At 42.9% G+C, this 27,944-nt stretch overlaps 1 protein-coding gene across 6 annotated transcripts in view; it reads left to right on the top strand.

Moving 5' to 3' along the window:
• Nucleotides 1–27,944, top strand: part of LOC138651897 (sulfotransferase 2B1-like) — a 294,818-nt gene that overhangs the window by 233,645 nt on the left and 33,229 nt on the right. For all 6 annotated transcript variants that reach the window (XM_069742486.1, XM_069742488.1, XM_069742485.1 and 3 more), the window contains 2 exons: nt 1,975–2,101; nt 2,183–2,277. In XM_069742486.1, coding sequence (XP_069598587.1) covers nt 1,975–2,101; nt 2,183–2,277 — 222 coding nt within the window. The remainder of the gene's footprint in view (nt 1–1,974; nt 2,102–2,182; nt 2,278–27,944) is intronic.

The raw sequence follows: 27,944 nt of genomic DNA, 5'->3' as shown, positions 1-27,944 counted from the left end.
AGTATCGGAATTCCGATACCGAGTTCCGATATTTTTGCGATATCGGGAATCGGTATCGGGATGAAGAATGATGTGTAAAATAAAGAATAAAAATAAAATATTGATATACTCACCCTCGGACGCACCCAGGTTGAAACCGCTGCAACCACCATGCTTCCCTTCCTAAGAATGAGCGCGTGAAGGACCTGCGATGACGTCGCGGCCTGTGATTGGTCGCGTGAGCGGTCACATGAGCGGTCACGTGACCAATCACAAGCCGCGACGTCATCGAAGGTCCTTCACGCGCTCATTCTTAGGAAGGGAATCATGGCGGTTGCAGCGGTTACAACCAGGGCGCGTCCGAGGGTAACTATATCAATATTTTTTTATTTTATTTTTTATTTTACACATGAATATGGATCCCAGGGCCTGAAGGAGAGTTTCCTCTCCTTCAGACCCTGGGATCCATTACAGAATACATTCCGATATTTGTGTCCCATTGACTTGTATTGGTATCGGATATCGGTGTCGGCGATATCCGATATTTTTCGGATATCGGCCGATACCATCCGATCCCGATACTTTAAAATATCGGAAGGTATCGCTCAACACTACTGGCAACTATTACTTCCAAAGGCTTCACCTACGGTAAAGGGACTTGCTCTGTGGAAGTATAAAAGGCAGCCTTCTGTTTGCCATGTCTCTCACGGATTCTGCTGTCAATTTGTATGTCCTGGGTCATGACTTCCACCAGGGAACAAGGGGCATCATGAAGAACCAGAGCATTCTTAAAGAGCCTCGGAAAGACTTTTGTGAAGCTGCCACCTGAAAGCTGCATCATTCCACAGAACTCAGTGCAGTAGTCATCAGCAATGTGGTCCTTCTGTTCATGATCTTTGTCTCAGCAACCTGGATCCCATTGGGTTTGTCATAGATCAAACCTAAAAGTACAAACAGGCATCCACAAAAGACCATTCTAGGACCTATGGGGACAAAGAAAATGCCCAGGTCTGAGGACCCCCTCGTAGTAGGGATATGGCTATTCCCATAAAATGGAACTGATCCTCTGACAACAACTGGTTTTTCTCTCATGATAATTTACCCAACAGCACTGCACTGCACGAAACTGGACAACTGAGTTGGCAATCACTGCTCAGACATAAAGTGTGGAAGTGTTACAATATGAAGTTGTGCATCATATCACAACTCAGCTATCTATTTTATAACTGGCATCAGTTCCTATTTTGTTCTTTTTTTAAACTGTTGTGATCCGGTGTTGTTTTGGTTCCGCATTAGGAAAACATCATATTAGATGTTATGGAAGCCAGTTATTAATATCAAGATATAGTATATCACCCTTCAACTCTAACCTTCTGGGGTGGATTAATGTAGTTTTGACACCATTTTGAAAGAAATCCCATCCCTTCTTTTATAGAGGAAATAAATCTTAAAAGTAAATAGTCAAACATACAGGAAAGATATTTATCCTTGTACCGTGTTAGCCAGTGGATAGAAAAATATTTAGAATTGAGAGTCCTCAGTGGTTGATACCTTTTAATGGCTAACTGAAAAGATGGTAACACATTGCAAGTTTTCGAGACTACTCAGGTCTCTTCATGAGGCAAAGACTAAAACAATCAGAGGACAATAAAACATTCCTTATCTATGAACTCCTCCAATATTTATGGGCATAAATGTTATCACTCACATAATGGCAATTCTGCTTCACATCAACTGTCTTGTCTATGGCATTTTTTTGGGCTGTGTTGTGTATAAACATGTGATTCTTCAGAATTTTTTAGTCTTTGCCTGATAAAGAGACCTAAGTAGTCTCGAAAGCTTGCAATTTGTTACCATCTTTTCAGTTAGCCATTAAAAGGTATCAACCACTGAGGACTTAATTCTTCATATTTTTCTAGTCAAACATAAAATTGTATAAACAATCATCTAACAATTCAATTTTTTTATTTCTTGTTTTTGAAATGTTTGTTTTAGATCATATATACAATCAGAGATCCTAAAGATGTTGCAGTGTCCCTTTATTATTTTTCAATAATGAGTAATTACTGCAAAGATCCAGAAAATATGGATGGATTTCTAAAAGGATTCTTTGCTGAAAACAGTAAGTAATTAAAATTAATGTAAAGTTACAAAATTGTCAGTTTTAAGCAGATTCTCTGCTCTCATATTTTGCCCATTGCAGTGCCATATGGATCTTGGTTTAATCACGTCAAGGGATGGATGGGATTGCTGGGAAAAGAAAACTTTATGTTTCACACCTATGAGGATCTTCAGAAGGTAAATCTTTAATATGAAATTATTGGCATGTAGAGGAAACATTTTTATGAATACCATTTTAAGTATAGAAATAAACCTCATAAAAAAGGTTAAAATGTAACAGATGTAAATCTCAACTTTGCAAAACCAAAATATCAGGAGAATGGATGTTATATGATCCAAATGTGTGATTAAAGAGAGCCTGTTAGCACAATTTTGTAATGTAAAGTAAATACATGGCTGTAATGCCACAGAAATACAAATTACATTAATACCTTTAGTGAAGAAATCCACTTTTTGTTTCTTCTTTAATCACCATTTGAATCTTTCTGCTAATTAAATTTTGGTGCACAGGGGCAGGACTGTGCACTGGGTGTTCTCCTCACTATGTGCTTCCTCTTTCTGAAGTGAAGGCTTCAAACAGAGAAGGGAGGTAATTGAAAAAGATAAGTGGAGAAGCCAAGGAATCACAGACAGGAAGGAGAAGACCCAGTGTTCAGTCTGGCCCTGTGCACTGAAACCTATTTAGCAGAAAACTTCAAATGCTGATTTAAGAGGAAAAACAAAGTCAACAAAATGTATTTCTTCACCAAAAGTAGGGATCCAAGGGGTATTGTTTCTCCTTGTGGAGAGTGACAAGACAAGTATGCCGCAATGAGGAGACTTTCAAGCCGCAATGCTCCTCTGGGAAATATGCAAAGAAACCATTGTATATTTCCCAAAGGAGCATTGCGGATTGCAAGTCTCCTCATTTCAACATGCTTGACATGTCACTCTCCTTAAGGAGAAATAATACCTCTTAGATCCCAGTCAGACGCCTCTCAAACAGCCTAACCAGATCTCACACTTTACACTGATAAGGGGCAGTACACTGAAACACATTGTCTGCAAATTAAGGTTCCGGTTTTGGATTTTATCCTAAGTCATGTGACAAGGCTTGTTAAACGGTCGACATTGATTTCTAGAATTGCTTTTTTTTATAGGTGGCATTAAAATTCTAGTCCTCTTGCTCTCTGAAGAGATAATTAGCATATTCACCCAAAGTATAAATTCAATCAGTAATGCAGCACCATTACAGCTATGTCTTTACTTAACATTACAAATCATACTAACAGGTTCTCTTTACCTGCCTATGGCTCTCTGCATTTTAAGTCTTTGGTTACAGATAAGCAAAAGAGCCAAAGTCCGACGGCTATCTTTCCATGATCAAAAGTCATACGCGAATCCTTTCAATCAGTGTGGTTTGATATATATATATATGTATATTATTTAAAAAAAAAAACATATTATCCCCTTTATAACATTTGTCGTAAAAATACGCCCCTGCATCATGGGCCTATTTTACCAGGTACTTATTTTTACATCATTGTGATTGCTCATGCTCACCGTCCGTGTGCAGGCTATCGCAGTCGTGCTGTCAGCTGATTTTGACACCTGACTCCCGGCACTAACTGCCATGAGAGGTCATGCATCACTCCTGGCACTTTAACACCTTAAATGCTGCAATCGAACATGATTGCAACATTTCAGGAGTCGGCAGAGGGATGACATCAGAGACCCTGCTGTGTGACGCAGGCTTCCGATAGTTGCCATGGTGAGTCGATGTTGTCATGATGATATCAGGGTCACCAAAGCTAGGAAAGTTGCTTGATCATGCACAGTGCAGTTCGGTGCAACTTTCTCTGTCAGCGTAGAGCTGACAGTTTATACAACATGGAGATGCTGCTGCATTCCCATGCTGTAATCATATAAACCCAAAAGAAAGTATCTAAAACCAATATAACAACATATAAATTTTATTTAATAAAACACAACACCACATGATTGTACAGCATATTTAAAAAGCATATACAAAATGCTGCAACGAAACATAAAAACAAAAAATTCATGACAAGGTATATACTCAATATGTATGTGAAAAAAATCCAAGGGGAGCAGGTATGAGAACCGGTCAGTAAAGAAAGCATATATATTACATAAAGGGGAATATAAGCAAAAAAGCTAATCACAAAATCAATACAGGTATAAATTATAATAAATAAATATCAAATTCATATTATAAAGTGCATGATGCAAATAGTAATAATATAACTAATCAGAGGTATCAAATGCACACATAACCGTTATTGCACTATATAATAATCAGTAACCGCAAAGTGCATAGTGCAACTGATAATGGTAAAATTGATAAGCTATGCCAAAGGGAATATTTGGCTATTGTGCACTACATGGCAATAATGAAGCTGACATTAAATAATACAAGCCATGTAAAATGAAAAATGAGACAATTAATAAGCCAAGATGTCAGAAAGAGATACCTAAATACCGCAAAGGACAAGAACAAGAATAGAACAGTAACATTTAATAATACTGACCAAGAAGCACAACCTGCTCCCTCACTACACTCCAACACGCATTTCGCTTCCGCTTCGTCAGGGAGTGAGGGAGACAGAGTGTGTGGGCGATATATAGTGGTGGCGCAGCTGTGACTAATAATAAATGGAGACGCCATAATTATTGGGCGCCGCACTCACCCATGCACCAGCCGCGCATCCATTACCCCAGAGCCGGAAGTGCGTCACCGAGTGCGACGTGAGTAACAATTGGTGGCGCACCCAGCAACCAGGGAACGGAGCACATCCGGCGCATGCGCAGAGCGGTGCACAGCGCTTCCTCAGCCATGATAGATGGTGGAAGTTTGCCAGAGTTAGTAATGGATGCAGAATATCCACACCATGAATAGAAATTGGCAAAAACAAAAACAAGGGAGGAGGAGGGTAGAAAAAATATGGAAACAAAATTAATTAGAGTGAATATAAGTAAAAGGGGCGAGGGCAATGAGAAAAAACATAAAAGAAAATATAATAGCTGGATAAGGTAATAATGGGAAAAGGAAACAAAACAAAAAATGTGAAGAGGAAAGGGACACACAAAGTATAATAATGAAAAAATAAAAAATGAAAAATTAGTTGAAAAAACAATAATGAATTAAGCATATAAAATAATAATGAGGGAGAAAATAGTAATGAGAAAAGAATACAGTGGGGCAAAAAAGTATTTAGTCAGTCAGCAATAGTGCAAGTTCCACCACTTAAATAGATGAGAGGCGTCTGTAATTTACATCATAGGTAGAACTCAACTATGGGAGACAAACTGAGAAAAAAAAATCCAGAAAATCACATTGTCTGTTTTTTTAACATTTTATTTGCATATTATGGTGGAAAATAAGTATTTGGTCAGAAACAAACAATCAAGATTTCTGGCTCTCACAGACCTGTAACTTCTTCTTTAAGAGTCTCCTCTTTCCTCCACTCATTACCTGTAGTAATGGCACCTGTTTAAACTTGTTATCAGTATAAAAAGACACCTATGCACACCCTCAAACAGTCTGACTCCAAACTCCACTATGGTGAAGACCAAAGAGCTGTCAAAGGACGCCAGAAACAAAATTGTAGCCCTGCACCAGGCTGGGAAGACTGAATCTGCAATAGCCAACCAGCTTGGAGTGAAGAAATCAACAGTGGGAGCAATAATTAGAAAATGGAAGACATACAAGACCACTGATAATCTCCCTCGATCTGGGGCTCCACGCAAAATCCCACCCCGTGGGGTCAGAATGATCACAAGAACGGTGAGCTAAAATCCCAGAACCACGCGGGGGGACCTAGTGAATGAACTGCAGAGAGCTGGGACCAATGTAACAAGGCCTACCATAAGTAACACACTACGCCACCATGGACTCAGATCCTGCAGTGCCAGACGTGTCCCACTGCTTAAGCCAGCACATGTCTGGGCCCGTCTGAAGTTTGCTAGAGAGCATTTGGATGATCCAGAGGAGTTTTGGGAGAATGTCCTATGGTCTGATGAAACCAAACTGGAACTGTTTGGTAGAAACACAACTTGTCGTGTTTGGAGGAAAAAGAATACTGAGTTGCATCCATCAAACACCATACCTACTGTAAAGCATGGTGGTGGAAACATCATGCTTTGGGGCTGTTTCTCTGCAAAGGGGCCAGGACGACTGATCCGGGTACATGAAAGAATGAATGGGGCCATGTATCGTGAGATTTTGAGTGCAAACCTCCTTCCATCAGCAAGGGCATTGAAGATGAAACGTGGCTGGGTCTTTCAACATGACAATGATCCAAAGCACACCGCCAGGGCAACGAAGGAGTGGCTTCGTAAGAAGCATTTCAAGGTCCTGGAGTGGCCTAGCCAGTCTCCAGATCTCAACCCTATAGAAAACCTTTGGAGGGAGTTGAAAGTCTGTGTTGCCAAGCGAAAAGCCAAAAACATCACTGCTCTAGAGGAGATCTGCATGGAGGAATGGGCCAACATACCAACAACAGTGTGTGGCAACCTTGTGAAGACTTACAGAAAACGTTTGACCTCTGTCATTGCCAACAAAGGATATATTACAAAGTATTGAGATGAAATTTTGTTTCTGACCAAATACTTATTTTCCACCATAATATGCAAATAAAATGTTAAAAAAACAGACAATGTGATTTTCTGGATTTTTTTTTTCTCAGTTTGTCTCCCATAGTTGAGGTCTACCTATGATGTAAATTACAGACGCCTCTCATCTTTTTAAGTGGTGGAACTTGCACTATTGGTGACTGACTAAATACTTTTTTGCCTCACTGTATTTATATTTGGTAACTAAAAATATGGAATGGAAAAATATATATTATTGTAAAAAGGAAAAAATAAAATTATAATAAAAAATGTATGATGTAATTATTGTTGTAATATGGCCCACCTATGAAAAAAGTAATTAATTATATGATATATATATATATACATATACATACATGTACACATATACACAGGTCCCCACAGCACACACACACATATATAGACCCACCAAAATAAGCACTGCAAAATAATTTTATTTATAGACAAAAAATAAAAATAAAAGGAATGAAAAAGAAAACATAAAAAAACATAAAAAATTAGACAATGCGCAGACATGAACCAGGGCTATAATTACAAAAATGAAAAGACAGGAGGCGGAACGTTACAAAGGAGATGGTGGAAGGCGTCTGAATACCATAATAATGGCTCAGAGGAAGCTCGAAAAACCCCATTGCTCGTTCAGGCCATTAGGGGTCATACTTTTAAGAAGAGTTATCCACCTACACTCTTTCTGTGCTAACTTTGTACTTAGATCACCCCTCCGGTTACCAGGATATACGCGATCAATGCCTCTAACCCGCAGCAGATGGGATTGGTTGTTGTGAAATTGTCGGAAATGTCTGGCCAGTGGTTGGAGTTTTAATATAGTATCCCAATCATCCAGACTAATTTTCTCTGCGGCTTTGATGTCTCTAACATGTTCTAAAGTACGAACACGTAATTCACGTGTCGTCATCCCCACATATGTTAGGTTGCAGGGGCAAGTGGCCACATAGATAACCATAGAGGTCCGACAATTGATATAATGCAAAATCTTAAATTCACGTTTTTGTGCTGAATCATGAAAAACATTGGTTCTAACTATATGTTTACAGGCTTTACATGAACCACAGCTAACAGAGCCCCATTTGGGCCCCATAGTGTGACGTAGGTGGTACATAGTGGCTGTGTACTAGAAAGTCTTGTAAAGTTTTGCCACGTTTAGCCACAATAGACGGTTGTTTGGTTAGAAGTCTTGACAGTGATGGATCCTGTAACAAAATAGGCCAATGTTTGTTGATTATGTTCGACATCTCCCGCCATATTGAGTGGTAGTTGGTAATGAGGCGTACCTGGCCATCACTGGCCCTGTTGTTGTTTTTATTTCTAGAAATCAAAAGTGATGTACTTTTGGCACACGAATAAGCTCTTTGAATGTTATCCTTCTGGTAACCACGTTGTAAGAATCTAGATGCAAGATCTTGGGCTTGTTTCTCAAAGACATCTTCTTGATCACAAATCCGGCGCAGCCATAAGAATTGTCCGGTAGGAATGGCTCTAATGACATGAGACGGATGAGCAGATCTAGCATGAAGCAAGGCATTTGTACTGGTAGTCTTACGAAACACATCTGTATGTAGGTTTCCAAGTTCATCAATTGAAATCTTCAAGTCCAAGAAATCAATGGAGTCCTGCCGAAAGGTGTGAGTAAGTTTGATATCCCTATCGTTGGTGTTCTTATAATCAAGATAATCCACAAGGTCGTCATGGGAGCCCTGCCAAATAAATAGAATATCATCAAGGAATCTCATGTATGACAGCACTAATCCTGAAGAAGTCGAGTCGGTATTTTGGATGAAATCATTTTCCCATGAGCCCATAAATAAATTAGCATATGAGAGGGCAAAAGCCGCCCCCATAGCCACGCCCCTTTTCTGCCGGAAGAAGCGATCTTTAAACACAAAATAATTATTAAATAATACAAATTCCAATAATTCCAATAGAAATTGGACTAATAGGCCATCCAAAGCACGGTTCGACAAATATCGCTTGACTGCACAAATGCCTTGCTCATGAGATATTGCAGTGTAGAGTGATTCTACGTCGCAAGTAACTATATACATGTCAGTACTTACATGTATACCGTCCAACCTCTGCAGTGCCTCCGTGGTGTCCTTAATATACGAAGGTAATTCTACTACAAGAGGTTTTAAGTAATGATCCAAAAGTTTGGAAACCGGTTCAACAAGACTGCCATTACCGGAAATAATTGGATGGCCCGGAGGGTCAACCATACTCTTATGCACTTTAGGAAGTAGATATAGAGTAGGTACAGATGGTGATAGAATCCTTAATTCTTCCCAGATATTTTTAGATATTACACCTTTGTCCAAAGCTGCATCAAGAATCCCAAACAGCTCACTCTGAAAGGCCAAAGTAGGGTCATGATCTAATCGTTCATAGCAGGCCGGATCATTAAGCTGCTTGAATGCTTCCCTCTCATATTGTGTGGCTGGCCAAATAACAACGTTCCCGTCCTTATCAGAGGGCTTAAAGACAACCTCCTTCATAATACATAACTCCTGTAGAGCAATCCTTTGTTCCGCTCTCAGGTTGCCTAAGGGTCTAAAAGAGGGCAATTGTTGAATCTCATGGCAAACCATTCTAACAAATACCTCTATAGATGAGTTGAGGGAGATGGACGGGAATGATTTGGATTTCTGTTTCATACAATCTGGAAATATACCTGATGTTTCCATCTGTTCATTCAGAAGATCCTCTAATGTTTGTATCGCCGCCAATTCCTCTTCTGTTGAAAAAATATTAGGAACATTTCTATCAGAATGGAACTTTTTTAACAACAACTTACGGGCAAACAAAAAGACGTCCTTAATTATTGTAAACTGATCAGATCTAGCTGTGGGACCAAAAACAAAACGTAATTCAAGAACAGAGATCTGTTCAGAAGTCAGTGGGATATCAGAAAGATTAATTACCTTAAGTGCACCATCCTTGTTCGTCTCATGTCTCATATTTTCATCATCAGTGGAATCTTCAATCGAGACCGAACTGGCAGTGCTGCCACTGGCAACAGAACTTGAGGATGCAGATTTTTTAAGTGATGGTACATTCTGCCATCTATATACCCTTTTAGTTTGGAAATCATTAAGATCCTGCTGGAATTTTGTCAGTTTCAATTGCTGAATGTCCTGTTCCCACTTCGTGAATGATAAGTTCAATTCTTCCTCAAATTTGGTTAGTTGATCACCGATGAGATTTTGATGTAATCTATCTTGGAGTAATTTGATGTCACTCTCCAACGCCTCTAGATTCTTTTTGTCCAAATCAATCAGGATCTCCATGAAGGAGCGAGGACACTCTGTAACACTCTGTAATCAGCCTGCAAAAAATGTTGGTCCCATAGTAGCACAAAGTAAAAAAGCTAAACAAAAGTAAAAGAAAAAATTTAAACAGAATTGTAAAAATATTATTTAAAAAAATCTAAACTAATAATAAAAAAATCTAAAGATATTGTGTCCATAAATAAATATTTATATGAAAAAAAATTGAAAAAAATAAAAGTACACATATTTGTTACTGCCGCGTCTGCAACAACCCAACCTATAAAACTGTCTCATTAGTTAGCACCTTTAGTGAACAGTGCACCATAAAGAAAAAACAAGGCAAAAAAAACCTTTATCATCATACTGCCTAACAAATAGTGGAATAAAAATGTGATCAAAAAGATGGATAGAACCAAGCATGGTACTGCTGAAAATGCCTACTTATCCCACAAAAAAACAAGCCACCATACAGTTCCATCAGCGGAAAAAATAAAATAGCTATAGCTCTCAGAATAAAATGATGCAAAAATAATTATTTTTTTCTATAAAATTGTTTTTATTGTGTAAAAGAGCCAAAACATAAAAGACAATATAAATGTAGTATCGCTGTAATCGTACTAACCCGAAGATTAAAACTGCCTTATCAATTTTACCACAAACAGAATGGCACAAACACCTCCCCCCAAAAAAATTGCTGAAATGCTGTTTTGTGTTCATTCTGCCTCCCAAAAATCAGAAAAGAAAGCGATTAAAAAATGTCATGTGCCTGAAAATGGTACAAATAAAATCGTCAACTCATCACGCAAAAAACAAGACCTCACATGACTCTGTCTCTTACCCCTCAAAATATGGTGATGCAAAAACTATTTTAGATTTTTAGTGTGTGACAGCAGCTAAGCATAAAACTTGATATAAATGTGATATAGCTGTAATCGCACCGACCAGAAGAATAAAGTCACATAATCACTTATACAGCACGAGGAAAAATAAATTAAACAAATTCTTTTCTTGCTATTTTTTCATTCTGCCTCCCAAAGATTGTAGTAAAGCTCGGTGCACATTTATCCTGCCCTCTGCTCTGAGTTCTTGCAGCGGGGCTTCCGTGTAAATCTCTGAAATACTTGTTTCATACAGAACCCCTGGAAGAAAATTCCCTATAACGAGACAAATGGAGGCACTGTGGATGCTGTCTGATCTGTGAAACAGCCGTGCCCATATTTTTAGGATTGCATAAAAGTGGTGTAAGCCACAGTTTTAAATAATGTGAAAAGAAGGACACTGCTGACCAGAAGCCAGACAAAAGTCTATAGAAACTCTGCTGCCTCACTATAGTTAATAAATCCCACAGGAGTTTCATCTGAACCATATAACTCAGAGATTTAGATGGAAGCCCCTGGCGACACATAGGGGGTGGTCGGCAGGTGTCCAGGTTCGCTAGCCAAAACTGCACAGACCAGAGTCTCACCCTTCCACTGACTCACTGGGATATTTGCAGCTGTTACTTCATAGCTCCCAGGGTCGGCTACCCCACCTATGGTATGCACACAGAGAGGAGGTAACTACAAATGTAGGAAGATGACAGTCCATTCAAGTACAAGGCCAGTTGACCCGAGGGTCAGAACCTGGCTTCTCCGAACATCACCTTGGAGCCAGGGAAATGGCTGGTCCCAATCCTTGCTTTGTCCAAATGTATCATGGTTCAGCGATGGTCAATGGAGCAGATCTGTATTCTTCCAACTGGGTCCGAAAATCCCCAGGTATTTTTCCTTTAGAAGGATAGATCTGTGTCCCTTATGATTGGGCCATGATGAATTCGCACCACTCCTGTAGGGTCCCCTGGATCTTTGGATATCGTGGCAGAATCTCTGCCTATCTCTCTCTCTCTGTCAGACTATACAAAGGAATATCATCTCTTTTTATGTTTAAAAGGAATCTGTCACGATGTTTGGCCGATATGAGTTATGGCCATCACCTTTCAGGGCTTATCTACAGAATTCTATAATGCTGTAGATAAGCCTCCAACGCAACCTGCAAGAGAAGTAAAATAAGTTTTATTATACTCACCTGGGGAAGGTCTGATCCTATAGTTGCAGCAGGTTCTGGTCCAGGTCCTCCCATCTTCTTGTGATACCACCCTCCTGCTTGCTTTATGGCTCCCCAGCATTGCGCTTCTGCAAAGGCGTACCTCTCTGCCCTGTTGAGGGCAGTGCAAATTCCTGCAGTGCGCAGGCACTGGGCCTCAATGACCTTTCCTGATGCCTGCACATTGCAATGCTTTGCTCTGCCCTTAACAGGGCAGGGAAGTACGCCTGCGCAGAAGCATGATGCTGGGGTGCCATGAAGCAAGCAGGAGGGCAGCATCACAAGAAGATGGGAGGTGCTGGACCAGGACCTGTGACAGCCATCGGACCGGACCGCCCCCAGATGAGTATAATCAAATGTATTTTTCTTCTCTTGCAGGTTGGATCAGGGGCTTATCTACAGCATTATTATCCAGCACCTGCCTCCCAGTCCTTGCTGGACAACAATGTTAATCCACTAGAGTTCTGGCTAGGTGCTGTGATAGCTTTCTGTGTTTGATATTGTGCAGTTTTGGAACCTCTGATTCTGCTATCCTTAGTTTCTGTAGCCTTCTCTGTGTTTTCTATTAGGAGGTAACCTGTTTTTATACCCAGTCCTTAGATCGTTTAGGTACCTCCTTCCCCCTATCTATAGGTCTTCGCTTGAGATTAACCTAGGATCGTCGATGGGTCTATTTGCAAGGAATGGGTCGCCCACTCCATCGTAGGGTATCAGCCTTCTCAGTGCAGGGTCAGTTTTCCCCCCTTTTATCCTAGTTCTGTGTTGCTGATAGTAACACTTTGTCCAGCCCCATATATAAAAAAAAAATCCTCTCCCGGACGCCTTCAATATGTGCAGCGGTTCAAGAACTTGCTCAACGCTTGCAAGGGTTAACTTTGGAAGTAGCCAACCTGCAATAGCACATGAGTAATTACTCTGGAGCACGCTCTGAAGAACCTAAGGTAGGATTACCTGAGTTTTTTTCTGGTAAACAGCAGGAATTTTTTACCATTTAAAAATGCATGTTTACTATATTTTCGGCTTAGACCCAGATCCTCAGGGAGTGAATTACAGCGTGTGGGGATTATTATGTCTTTATTGTAAAGTGAACCCCAAATCTGGGCATTTTCATTACATCCTGATGATCCTTGTTTGAAATCAGTAGAAGCATTTTATTCTGCTATGAGGTTGTTATATGATGATCCTGATTGAGTCACATCAGCTAAGGCAGAGCTCAGATAGCTTAAACAGGGTTCTGTTGATGCTGAGAGTTATTGTTATTATTTTTAAAATTATTATTATTGCACCCAGTTCAGACGATGGTCTGCAGAGGTCAGATGGAATGACCCAGAGCTCAAGTGTCAGTTTTTAACAGGTTTAAGTGAAAGAGTTAAAGATTTGCTCATTGCATATCCTGCACCTGATACTTTGGAACTGCTATGCAGTTTAGCTATCCGTGTGGATAGAAGATTGAGTAGCAGACAGAATGAAGAGAAGGATAGCCCTATCGACAGAGGGGAACCGATGCAACTTGCGGAGATGTCCACTCGTTCCCAGGAGAGGGAGAAGAGGCTTTCTGAAGGGCTATGCTTGTATTGTGGTAAGGCTGACCATTTTATTAAGAAATGTAAGGTTCGCATAAGGAAAGAAAAAAAAAGGTTAGTAGGAGCAACACTCCAGGTCGTATTGCGTTTTATGGTCCGCAGGAGTTTTTTTTTTCTGATAATACAACATATCATGGTCATTTCACTGTTTTTCAGGTAATGGTGGATTCTGGTTCTGCACTTAATTTGATTGATCAACAATTTCTAGACAAATATAAGTTTGATTCTGAACCATTGTCATCTCCTATTCTTGTTGTGGCTATTGATAACACTCCTCCGGAACATGGGTGTATTTCTAAAAAGGTTACCACGTTCCCACTTATTACGAATATGTAACATCCGGAGTGTATAGACTTGTTTGTCCTTGCCAAATTACCTTGCCCATTCATCCTGGGTTTAACCTGGTTAAAAATGCACAATCCTTTGCTGGACAGGTCATCTAGTACTATAAGGTCCTAGGGTCAGGGGTGTTATGGTAATTGTTGTAATGTTCACATTGCTGCCGTTGTGAAGAAGGAGCTACCTGAAGCCATTCAGGATTTCTGGAGGGTATTTTCAGAGGTCGAGTCACAAGCTCTACCACCCCATAGAGATTATGACTGCACTATTGAGGTCTTCCCAGTTGCCATACTTCCTAAGAGTTATTTATTTAATCTGACGATTCCCGAGAGGGAGGCCTTAAAGGAATACCTACAGACTAGTATAGCTGCAGGTCATATAAGACCCACTAAGCCCCCTGTGGCTGCATGATTTTTTTTGGTCAAAAAGAAGGATGGGGGCCTTAGGCCGTGTCTGGATTTTTGGGAGATTTATAAGATCACTGTGTGCAATTCTTACCCGTTGCCGCTAATTCCGGATTTGTTTAACCAACTAACCGGAGCAAAGTGGTTCTCTAAGATTGACCTTCGTGGGGCATATAATTTGCTGCTGGTGAAGGAGGGTGGTGAATGGAAGACAGCCTTTCATACCCCGGAAGGTCATTTTGAGTGACTGGTGATGCCTTTTGGCAATACTAATCTAATTTTTCAAAATTTCATTAACATTCTGAGGTCGTTGATCGGTAGGAGTGTTATTGTTTATTTGGATTATATTTTGATCTATTCACCTGATCTGGAGTCGCATTGGCAAAGAGTCCGCAAAATTCTACAGATTTTGAGCAAAAACTCACTTTTTGCTAATTTGGAGAAGGGCGAGTTTGCGCTACAGAAAATGAGTTTTTTTGTGGTACCTTGGCTCCAGTGAAGGGTTTGAGATGGACCCGGTGAAGGTTCAGGCACTGCTGGAGTGGCCTAGGCCTGAATGTTTGAAGTCGGTTCAGAGATTTTTAAGGTTTGCTAATTATTACAGAAAATTCATAAAAAAAATTTCTGTGATCACTAAACCTATAACTGATCTCACCAAGAAGGGTTCTTATACTGTCCAATGGTCCTCTGAGGCTGTAAAGGTATGAGCACACAATGCGGATTTTGCTGCAGATCCACAGCGTTTCCACAGCTGCGGGTCCGCAGCAGTTTCCCATGAGTTTACAGTTCAATGTAAACCTATGGGAAACCAAAAACGCTGTGCACATGCTACGGAAAAAAACACCCAGAAACGCAGCGGTTTACATTCCGCAGCATGTCACTTCTTTCTGCGGATTGCACAGCGGTTTTACAGCTGCCCTATGGAAAACCGCAGTTGTAAAACCGCAGTGAAAACCGCTGAAAAACCGCGGTAAATCCGCGGTAAATCCATGATAAATCTGCAGCAAAAACGCAGCGTTTTTGCCCTGCAGATTTATCAAATCTGTTGCAGAAAAATCCGCAGTGGCCATCAATACGTGTGCACATTAAGGCTTTTGAGCATCTCAAGGAGAGGTTTAGCTCTGCTCCTGTTTTGATCCAGACAGATGAGACCAAGCCATTTCTGGTAGAGGTTGATGACTCTTCAGTAGAGGTGGGGGCAGTTCTGCCCTAGGAGGGAGAGGATGGGGTATATCCCTGTGCTTTCTTTTAAAAAAAAATTCAGAGACTGAGCTCAACTATGATGCTGGGAACAGAAAGTTGCTGGTGATTAAACTAGCGTTTGAGCATTGGTGACATTTTTGGAGGGGGCTAGACATCCTATACAGGTTTTTACTGATGATAAGAATCTGATATATCTGGATGCTGCTAAACGTTTGAATGTCTGTCAAGCTAGGTGCGCAGTGCGCACTGTTTTTTGCCCGCTTTCATTTCTCAGTAACATATATCCATGGGACAAAGAATGTTAAAGCGGATGCTTTGTCTCATAGTTTCTCTCCTGCAGTTAATACTGAGAAGGAGGAATGTATTTTGCAGAGAGAGGTGGTGGTGGCAGCATTGGGTACTGAGTTGGAGAGTAGCATCCTAGAGGCCCAGAATGCTGCACCAACTAGCACTCCATATGGTAAAGAATTTGTGCCTAGAGCCTTGCGGAGAGCTTTGTTTGCTGAATTTGCTGAATTTCATGAGTCTCGGTTAGCGGGTCATCCAGGGGTTTCGGAAACTAGAAAGTCAATTGGGCGAAGTTTCGGGTGGCCAGGGTGGCAAAGAGAATTCGTCAAGTGGGTGCGTCTGTGTACTGTGTGCTCTAGGTTGTAGGCCTCACATGTCCCGGCTGCCGGGTTGCTGTGCCCTTTGGAGGTTCCTAGTTCGCCATGGTCACATCTTTCTATGGATTTTATCACCAATTTGCAGGTCTCTGAGGGTTTTCTGTCATCTGGGTTGTTGTGGACCGGTTTAGTAAGATGTGTCATCTGGTCCCATTCAATAAATTACCCTGCACCAAGACTCTAGCTAAGGCATTTGTGAAAGAGATTATCAGGCTCCTTGGGGTTCCCACAGACATTGTTCTCGATAGAGGACCACAGTTTGTGGCTCGCTTTTGGGGTGCTTTTTGTGACAGATTAAAGGTTCATTTGTGATTTTCGTCAGGTTATCATCCGGAGTTTAATGGACAGACCGAAAGGAAGAACCAGGACGTCGAGCAGTTTTTGAGATGTTTTGTAGCAGACAATCAAGATATGTGGTCGGAATATCTACCACTAGCTGAGTTTGCTCTTAATAATCATACATCTTCCTCGGTTGGGTGTTCTCCTCTTTTTTGCTGTACGGGGAGCCATCCATCTTTCGGTCCATTTTCAAAGATTGGCGCAGAGGTGCTTGAGGAGGAGCGTTTTTCTGGAAATTAGGACAGTGTTTGGACCATTGTATGCCATAATCTGAAAGAGGCAAATAGGAGATCAAATAAATATTTTGACAAGAAGGGAGGCGTTGTTTGCCGCTGGGGACAGGGTCTGGTTGTCCTCTAGGAATCTGTGTTTGAAGATCCTTTCTAAAAAACTAGGGCCTAAGTTTGAAGCACCCTTCAAAGTGGTTCAGGTTGTCAACTCGGCAGTGGTGAGTTTAGACATCCCCTCATCCTGGACAATTAATTCAGCTTTCCATGTATCTTTACTGAAGAAAGTTGACACAGCAGATAAGGAGGCGATGCCGACTGTTCCTCCAGTTGATGAGGACAGTGAGTTTGAGATTCCACGCATTTTAGATTCCAGGTTGCACAGAGGAAAGTTGCAGTATCTCGTGTCCTGGAAGGGTTTCGGTCCCAAGAATATTTCCTGAGTGAAAGATAAGGACATCTTGGCCTCAAGGCTGATTAAGGCTTTTCACAGGAGATTTCCAAATAAGGCTCAGCCAAGAGGATCCAGAGGATCCTCGTAAAAGGGGAGGTACTGTTAGAATCTATTTTGTTTTTTGACCATCCGCCATCTTGTTGTGGTTTTCTGGCTGCTGGTCTTTTTCACCTGGTGCTGGGTGGTCTTAGGTCAGGTGATTATATCACCCTTTATTACCCAGTACCTGCCTCCCATTCTTTGCTGGACAACAGTGCTAATCTGCTAAAGTTCTGACTAGGTGCTTTGATAGCTTTTCTGTGTTTGATATTGTGCAGTTCTGGGACCTCTGGTTCTGCTATCCTTAGTTTCTGTTTTCATTTGGTTTCTGCAGCCTTCTCTGTGTTTTCTGTTAGGAGGTGACCTGTTTTTATACCCAGTCCTTAGATCTTTTAGGGACCTCCTCCCCCCTATCCATAGGTCTTCGCTTGAGATTAACCTAGGATCATCAGTGGGTCTATTCGCAAGGAATGGGCTACCCACTCCATCGTATGGTTATCAGCCTTCTCAGTGCAGGGTCTATTTTTCCCCCTTCTATCCTAGTTCTGTGTTGCAGTTCCGTAACAAAGAGGGAGTAAGGTGTATATCCCGTGGATTAATGTACTCGATTATTATATACCCACACCAGTTCAGAAACATACTCTGGCCACCAGGCCTTCCAGTCTTTCTCTAGAGTTCTTAGCATCAGAATCAGTGTACGGTTAAATCATTCACAGGCACCATTACCCTGAGGATGGTACAGTGTGGTGCAGGACTTGTCAATCCGGTACGGGCGATGCAATTTATCCATTACTCTTCCCAAGAAACAAGCTCCCTGATCGGAGTGAATTCTCTTTGGACACCCATAGGGTTGAATGAAGTTCTTGCAAATTGCGTATGCAGCAAACTCTAAAGTCTAATCTCGAGTCTGAATCACCACGACAAATTTTGTGAAGTGATCCACCTTTACCAGGCAATGCCCATAGCCCTGATGGGCTGGGCCGATGGTCAGATAGTCTATTGTTAACCCCTTCATGACCCAGCCTATTTTGACCTTAAAGACCTTGCCGTTTTTTGCAATTCTGACCAGTGTCCCTTTATGAGGTAATAACTCAGGAACGCTTCAACGGATCCTAGCGGTTCGGAGATTGTTTTTTCGTGACATATTGGGCTTCATGTTAGTGGTAAATTTAAGTCAATAAATTCTGCATTTATTTGTGATAAAAACGGAAATTTGGCGAAAATTTTGAAAATTTTGCAATTTTCACATTTTGAATTTTTATTCTGTTAAACCAGAGAGTTACGTGACACAAAATAGTTAATAAATAACATTTCCCACATGAATAATTTACATCAGCACAATTTTGGAAACAAAATTTTTTTTTGCTAGGAAGTTATAAGGGTTAAAATTTGACCAGCGATTTCTCATTTTTACAACGAAATTTACAAAACCATTTTTTTTAGGGACCACCTCACATTTGAAGTCAGTTTGAGGGGTCTATATGGCTGAAAATACCCAAAAGTGACACCATTCTAAAAACTGCACCCCTCAAGGTGCACAAAACCACATTCAAGAAGTTTATTAACCCTTCAGGTGCTTCACAGCAGCAGAAGCAACATGGAAGGAAAAAATGAACATTTAACTTTTTAGTCACAAAAATGATCTTTTAGCAACAATTTTTTTATTTTCCCAATAGTAAAAGGAGAAACTGAACCACGAATGTTGTTGTCCAATTTGTTCTGAGTACGCTGATACCTCATATGTGGGGGTAAACCACTGCTTGGGCGCACGGCAGGGCTTGGAAGGGAAGGAGCGCCATTTGACTTTTTGAATGAAAAATTGGCTCCTCTCTTTAGCGGACACCATGTCACGTTTGGAGAGCCCCCGTGTGCCTAAAAATTGGAGCTCCCCAACAAGTGACCCCATTTTGGAAACTAGACGCCCCAAGGAACTTATCTAAATGCATAGTGAGCACTTTGAACCCCCAGGTGCTTCACAAATTGATCTGTAAAAATGAAAAAGTCCTTTTTTTCACAAAAAAATTATTTTCGCCTCAATTTTTTCATTTTCACATGGGCAATAGGATAAAATAGATCATAAAATTTGTTGGGCAATTTCTCCCGAGTACGCCGATACCTCATATGTGGGGGTAAACCACTGTTTGGGCACTCGGCAAGGCTCGGAAGGGAAGGCGCGCCATTTGACTTTTTGAATGGAAAATTAGCTCCAATTGTTAGCGGACACCATGTCGCGTTTGGAGAGCCCCTGTGTGCCTAAACATTGGAGCTCCCCCACAAGTGACCCCATTTTGGAAACTAGACCCCCCAAGGAACTTATCTAGATGCATATTGAGCACTTTAAACCCCCAGGTGCTTCACAGAAGTTTATAACGCAGAGCCATGAAAATAAAAAATATTTTTTCTTTCCTCAAAAATGATTTTTTAGCCTGGAATTTCCTATTTTGCCAAGGGTAATAGGAGAAATTGGACACCAAATGTTGTTGTCCAGTTTGTCCTGAGTACGCTGATACCCCATATGTGGGGGTAAACCACTGTTTGGGCGCACGGCAGGGCTCGGAAGGGAAGGCACGCCATTTGACTTTTTGAATACAAGATTGGCTGGAATCAATGGTGGCGCCATGTTGCATTTGGAGACCCCTGATGTGCCTAAAAAGTGGAAACCCCTCAATTCTACCTCCAACACTAACCCCCCACACCCCTAAGGGAAGGAAGGGAAGGCACGCCATTTGGCTTTTTAAATGGAAAATTAGCTCCAATCATTAGCGGACACCATGTCACATTTGGAGAGCCCCTGTGTGCCTAAACATTGGAGATCCCCCAGAAATGACCCCATTTTGGAAACTAGACCCCCAAAGGAACTAATCTAGATGTGTGGTGAGGACTTTGAACCCCCAAGTGCTTCACAGAAGTTTATAACGCAGAGCCATGAAAATAAAAAAAAAACATTATTTTCTCAAAATTGATCTTTTAGCCTGCAATTTTTTATTTTCCCAAGGGTAACAGGAGAAATTTGACCACAAAAGTTGTTGTCCAGTTTCTCCTGAGTACGCTGATACCCCAAATGTGGGGGTAAACCACTGTTTGGGCACATGCCGGGGCTCGGAAGTGAAGTAGTGACATTTTGAAATGCAGACTTTGATGGAATGCTCTGTGGGCGTCACGTTGCGTTTGCAGAGCCCCTGATGTGGCTTAACAGTAGAAACCCCCCACAAGTGACCCCATTTTGGAAACTAGACCCCGAAAGGAACTTATCTAGATGTGTGGTGAGCACTTTGAACCCCCAAGTGCTTCACAGAAGTTTATAATGCAGAGCCGTGAAAATAATAAATACGTTTTCTTTCCTCAAAAATAATTATTTAGCCCAGAATTTTTTAATTTTCCCAAGGGTAACAGGAGAAATTTGACCCCAATATTTGTTGTCCAGTTTCTCCTGAGTATGGTGATACCCCATATGTGGGGGTAAACTACTGATTGGGAACATGCCGGGGCTCGGAATTGAAGTAGTGACGTTTTGAAATGCAGACTTTGATGGAATGCTCTGCGGGCGTCACGTTGCGTTTACAGAGCCCCTGATGTAGTTAAACAGTAGAAACCCCCCACAAGTGACCCCATTTTGGAAACTAGACCCCGAAAGGAACTTATCTAGATGTGTGGTGAGCACTTTGAACCCCCAAGTGCTTCACAGAAGTTTATAATGCAGAGCCGTGAAAATAATAAATACGTTTTCTTTCCTCAAAAATAATTATTTAGCCCAGAATTTTTTAATTTTCCCAAGGGTAACAGGAGAAATTTGACCCCAATATTTGTTGTCCAGTTTCTCCTGAGTATGGTGATACCCCATATTTGGGGGTAAACTACTATTTGGGCACATGCCCGGGTTCGGAATTGAAGTAGTGACGTTTTGAAAAGCAGACTTTGATGGAATGCTTTGCGGGCGTCACGTTGCGTTTGCAGAGCCCCTGATGCGGTTAAGCAGTAGAAACCCCCCACAATTGACCCCATTTTGGAAACTAGACCCCGAAAGGAACTTATCTAGATTTGTGGTGAGCACTTTGAACCCCCAAGTGCTTCATAGAAGTTTATAGTGCAGAGCCGTGAAAATAATAAATACGTTTTCTTTCCTCAAAAATAATTATTTAGCCCAGAATTTTTTATTTTCCCAAGGGTTACAGGAGAAATTGGACCACAAAAGTTGTTGTCCAGTTTCTCCTGAGTACGCTGATACCCCATGTATGGAGGTAAACCACTGTTTGGGCACACGTCGGGGCTCAGAAGGGAAGTAGTGACTTTTGAAATGCAGACTTTGATGGAATGGTCTGCGGGCGTCACGTTGCGTTTGCAGAGCCCCTGGAGTGTTATGAAAGGTAATTCAGTACCACAATGGACATAGAGGTCAGTGCACATACAGTGACCTGGCAATAACCCAAAAAATAATAACGAGCTCTGAGACGTGGGAACTCTGTTGACCGCAATCCCTGATCCTCTCCAACCACACTAGAGGCAGCCGTGGATTGCGCCTAACGCTGCCTATGCAACTCGGCACGGCCTGAGAAACTAGCTAGCCTGAAGATAGAAAATAAGCCTACCTTGCCTCAGAGAAATACCCCAAAGGAAAAGGCAGCCCCCACATGTAATGACTGTGAGTTAAGATGAAAAGACAAACGTAGAGATGAAATAGACTTAGCAAAGTGAGGCCCAACTTTCTGAACAGAGCGAGGATAGGAAAGGTAACTTTGCGGTCAACACAAAACCCTACAAAAACCACGCTAAGGGGGCAAAAAGACCCTCCGTACCGAACTAACGGCATGGAGGTACACCCTCTGCGTCCCAGAGCTTCCAGCAAGCAGAAAAAACAAATTGACAAGCTGGACAGAAAAAAAACAGCAAACAAATAGCAAAGAGGAACTTAGCTATGCAGAGCAGCAGGCCACAGGAACGATCCAGGAGGAAACAGGTCCAATACTAGAACATTGACTGGAAGCCAGGATCAAAGCACCAGGTGGAGTTAAATAGGGTAGCACCTAACGACTTCACCATATCACCTGAGGAAGGAAACTCAGAAGCCGCAGTACCACTTTCCTCCACCAACGGAAGCTCACAGAGAGAATCAGCCGAAGTACCACTTGTGACCACAAGAGGGAGCTCTGCCACAGAATTCACAACACTGGTGTGCCTAAACAGTAGAAACCCCCCACAAGTGACCCCATTTTAGAAACTAGACCCCCCAAGGAACTTATCTAGATATGTGGTAAGCACTTTGAACCCCCAAGTGCTTCACAGACGTTTACAACGCAGAGCCGTGAAAACAAAAAATCATTTTTCTTTCCTCAAAAATGATGTTTTAGCAAGCATTTTTTTATTTTCACAAGGGTAACAGGAGAAATTGGACCCCAGTAATTGTTGTGCAGTTTATCCTGAGTATGCTGGTACCCCATATGTGGGGGTAAACCACTGTTTGGGCACACGTCGGGGCTCGGAATTGAGGGAGCACCATTTGACTTTTTGAATACAAGATTGGCTGGAATCAATGGTGGCGCCATGTTGCGTTTGGAGACCCCTGATGTGCCTAAACAGTGGAAATCCCTCAATTCTACCTCCAACACTAACCCCAACACACCCCTAACCCTAATCCCAACTGTAGCCATAACCCTAATCACAACCCTAACCGCAACCCTAATTCCAACCCTAACCCCAACACACCCCTAACCACAACCCTAATTCCAACCCTAACCCTAAAGCTATGTGCCCACGTTGCGGATTCGTGTGAGATTTTTCAGCATCATTTTTGAAAAATCCGCGGGTAAAAGGCACTGCGTTTTACCTGCGGATTTTCCGCGGATAGCCAGTGTTTTTTATGCGGATTTCACCTGCGGATTCCTATTGAGGAACAGGTGTAAAACGCTGCGGAATCCGCACAAAGAATTGACATGCTGCGGAAAATACAACGCAGCGGTATTTTCCGCACCATGGGCACAGCGGATTTGGTTTTCCATAGGTTTACATGGTACTGTAAACCTGATGGAACACTGCTGCGAATCCGCAGCGGCCAATCCGCTGCGGATCCGCAGCCAAATCCACACCGTGTGCACATAGCCTAATTCTAAAGGTATGTGCACACGCTGCGGAAAACGCTGCGGATCCGCAGCAGTTTCCCATGAGTTTACAGTTCAATGTAAACCTATGGGAAACAAAAATCGCTGTACACATGCTGCGGAAAAACTGCACGGAAACGCAGCGGTTTACATTCCGCAGCATGTCACTTCTTTGTGCGGATTCCGCAGCGGTTTTACAACTGCTCAAATAGAAAATTGCAGTTGTAAAACCGCAGTGAAATGCGCAGAAAAAACGCGGCAAATCCGCCATAAATCCGCAGCGGTTTAGCACTGCGGATTTATCAAATCCGCAGCGGAAAAATCCGCAGAGGACCAGAATACGTGTGCACATACCGAAACCCTAACCCTAGCCCTAACCCTAACCCTAGCCCTAGCCCTAACCCTACCCCTACCCCTACCCCTATACCTACCCTAACCCTACCCCTAACCCTAGCCCTAACCCTAGCCCTAACCCTAGCCCTAACCCTACCCCTAACCCTATTCTAACATTAGTGGGAAAAAAAAAAAATTCTTTATTTTTTTATTGTCCCTACCTATGGGGGTGACAAAGGGAAGGGGGGGGGTCATTTATTATTTTTTTTATTTTGATCACTGAGATATAATCTATCTCAGTGATCAAAATGCACTTTGGAATGAATCTGCCAGCCGGCAGATTCGGCGGGCGCACTGCGCATGCGCCCGCCATTTTGGAAGATGGCGGTGCCCAGGGAGAAGACGGACGGACCCCGGCAGGATCGGTAAGTATGATGGGGTGGGGGGAAGCACGGGGGGGGGGGGATCGGAGCATGGGGGGGTGGATCGGAGCGCGGGAGGGGTGGAACGGAGCACGGGGGTGGAATGGAGCACGGGGGGGTGGAACGGAGCACGGGGGTGGATCGGAGTGCAGGGGGGGGTGATTGGAGCACGGGGAGGGTGATTGGAGCACGGGGGGAGTGGACAAGAGCACGGGGGGAGCGGAGCACAAGACTGAGGGGAGCCGGAGCAGTGTACCGAACAGATCGGTGGCTTGGGGGGGCGATCGGTGGGATGGGGGCACATTAGTGTTTCCAGCCATGGCCGATGATATTGCAGCATCGGCCATGGCTGGATTGTAATATTTCACCAGTTATAATAGGTGAAATATTACAAATCGCTCTGATTGGCAGTTTCACTTTCAACAGCCAATCAGAGCGATCGTAGCCACGGGGGGGTGAAGCCACCCCCCTGGGCTAAACTACCACTCCCCCTGTCCCTGCAGATCGGGTGAAATGGGAGTTAACCCTTTCACCGGATCTGCAGGGACGCGATCTTTCCATGACGCCACATAGGCGTCATGGGTCGGATTGGCACCGACTTTCATGACGCCTACGTGGCGTCATGGGTCGGGAAGGGGTTAAGAGTTCCAGAGGAGTGGAGTTTACAATCAACTGTACAGGAGCTTTCTGCTCTGGCGGCTTAGCCAGTTCACATGCCCAGCACATTCTACAGGCCTCTGGGGGTGGAAGATAAACCGTTGTAGCCATTGGAATTTTTTCTCTGAACAAAAGTGGGCTCTTTGCTTATGTGCAGCGACAGCAATCTCAAACAATGACGTTGTTGGAATGATGACTTGCCAGGTCAAATTTGGCTCAGTTCGCAGTTGCATTTTCCGATATAGTAAGCCGTTCTTCATCCATAGTTGTTCCCATTGTTGTAGGATCTGCAAAATCTCCCGGGACAAAATACCTAATTCTGTTGGGCTGGGGAGTCTCTGAAAAATCTCCACAAAGCCAGATTGCTATCTTCCAATTGAAGCTGAATCTGTTGTGAATTCTGTTGTCAAGCTCCCTCCTGTGGTCATGAATAGTACTTCGGCTGGTTCTGTCCATGCGCTTCCTCTGGTAGTTGTGAGTGGGGCTGCGGCTTCTGAGGTTCCTTCCACAGGTGACGAGGTCAATTCGTTAGTTGGCTGCTCTATTTAACTCCACTTAGATCTTTGCTCCATGCCAACTGTCAATGTTCCAGTATTGGTCTAGTTCGCTCCTGGATCGTTCTTGTGACCTGTCTTCCCAGCAGAGGCTAAGTTACTGCTTGTTTTTCTCTGGTTTGCTATTTTTCTGTCCAGCTTGCTATTTTGATTGTTGTCTTGCTTGCTGGAAGCTCTGGGACGCAGAGGGAGCGCCTCCGCACCGTGAGTCGGTGCGGAGGGTCTTTTTGCGCCCTCTGCGTGGTCTTTTTGCAGTTTTTTGTGCTGACCGCAAAGCTGCCTTTCCTATCCTCTGTCTGTTCAGTAAGTCGGGCCTCACTTTGCTAAATCTATTTAATCTCTGTGTTTGTAATTTTCATCTTTACTCACAGTCATTATATGTGGGGGGCTGTCTGTTTCTTTGGGGAATTTCTCTGAGGCAAGGTAGGCTTTATTTTTCTATCTTTAGGGCTAGCTAGTTCCTTAGGCTGTGACGAGGCGCCTAGGGAGCGTCAGGAGCGCTCCACGGCTATTTCTAGTGTGTGTGATAGGATTAGGGATTGCGGTCAGCAGAGTTCCCACGTCTCAGAGCTCGTCCTATATTATTAATAACTATCAGGTCATTCTGTGCGCTCTTAACCACCAGGTCCATTATTGTCCTGACCACCAGGTCATAACATGAACCCACTCATCTGTAGTTTGTCCCAGTATGCCATCTTGGAATGAGGAATGTATCTGTCCCTGCGTTGCCACCATGGTCCTGGTGGACCTCCAAAATCTAGGGACCTCATAATCTTCTAGCTCTTCGTCTCTGTCCCACTCAGTTCCGGTTCTCTTCCTTCTGGACAGAGCATTGGCGTGGGTATTTTCTGCCCCCTTTTGTTGGCAATCTTTTAGCAGAATTTTGCCATTCTGGCTACCCATCGCTGTTCCAAGGCCCCAAAGTCTCGCATTCTCCAAGTGCGCAAGCAGGTTGTTATCAGTATGCACCAACACATCAGAGCCAGACAAATACTCCGCGAATCTCTCCATCATAGCCCACACCAATGCCAGCAGCTTCAACTTGTAAGAACTGTAATTGTCCAGGTTGCATTCGGAATTGTATAGGGACAGACTTGCATAAGCGATCACCCTCTCTCTTCCATCCTGCATCTTTGACAGTACAGCCCCAAGTCCCAGCAGACTCCTGTCATTGTGGAGAATGAACAGTTGCGAGAAATCTGCGTAAAACAGGATAGGAGCTTCGGTGAGTGCCTTTTTGAGATCTTGAAATGCCTCTTCTTGGGACTACTTCCAGCAAATCTTCCAGTTCTTGGCACCCGAGGATATCTTTTTCAACCGCTCCTGTAAGGGCTTTGCCCATTGAGCGAAGTACTTAAAAAAACCACCTGTAATATCCGGTCAGTCCCAAGAATGCCCGCATATCCTTCACGGTCTCTGGAGTGGGCCAGTCTTGAATCATGGTGCCCCTCTCTCTGGAGGGTTCTACCCCTTCAGTAGAAACGACATGGCCCAAGGATTCAATTTGTGTGCGGAACAAATGGCACTTCTGGGGCTTCACTTTAGTCCGTGTCTCTGAAGGCAAGCCAACACTTGTTCTAGTCATTGCAGATGTTCCTCGATTGAAGATGCAATGTAGATGAGTGTAGATTCAAAGTTCAAATCCCCTTGGCACCTCTCCATGAGACGTTGAAAAGTTCCGGGAGCGTTGGCCAAGCCGAATGGCATACGGTTGAACTCGTACATGCTCATGGGAAGAATGAAGGCAGTTTTTGCTCGATCTCATTCAGACATGGGGACTTGCCAGCAGCTGCTGGTGAGGTCCAGTGTAGAGAAGAACCTAGCTTTCCCCAGAGCAGACAAGGACTTTTCAATCTGGGGTAACGGGTACCCGTCTCTCACAGTGTAGGCATTAATTTTTCGGTAAACAACGCAAAAACGCAAGGTGCCGTCTTTCTTCCGTAATAACACAATTGGAGAAGCCCACGGACTCTGGCCCTCCCTAATCACACCAGCCTGCAACATGCAAACTTTATTGGGCCATGTAACAGCAACGTTTCGACCCGAAGGTCTTTATCAAGCACCTTCGGGTCGAAACGTTGCTGTTACATGGCCCAATAAAGTTTGCACGTTGGAATACTACATCCGGATGGAGCGCTGGTCTTTTGTTTCTCTTTGGACTATATGGATGATCCAGGAAGGTTCCCTGGATGTGGACCTGGCGCCCCAATAAGTGAGTGCTGTCAGTCTCCTTTTTCTTCGTACCAGCCTGCAACATCTGATTCAAAATGCTCTTCACTTCCTGGTATAAGTGTGGGGGAATTTGTTGGCAATGCTCTTTTATGGGTGTGGTGCTCTCAGTTGGTATTTCGTGCATAATGGCCGTGATGCAGCCAAAATCATCTTAGTGAAGGGTAAAAACTTCTTTACACTTCCCAGCAGAGCCCTCTACCTGTTGTGCCTGAATAGATTTGAGTTCGTCCAGCTCAGCCCGCATTTGTTATAATATGGGTCAGCCCTCTTTGATGTAATGAGGTTCTGACACTGAAATGTAGCTTACTGACACAGTCCAGG

The sequence above is a fragment of the Ranitomeya imitator genome, chromosome 10, assembly GCF_032444005.1.
Source record: "Ranitomeya imitator isolate aRanImi1 chromosome 10, aRanImi1.pri, whole genome shotgun sequence".
NCBI classification, from domain to species: Eukaryota; Metazoa; Chordata; class Amphibia; order Anura; family Dendrobatidae; genus Ranitomeya; species Ranitomeya imitator.
Note: the sequence above shows the minus strand (reverse complement) of the source record. Positions and strands in the feature narration are given on the sequence as shown.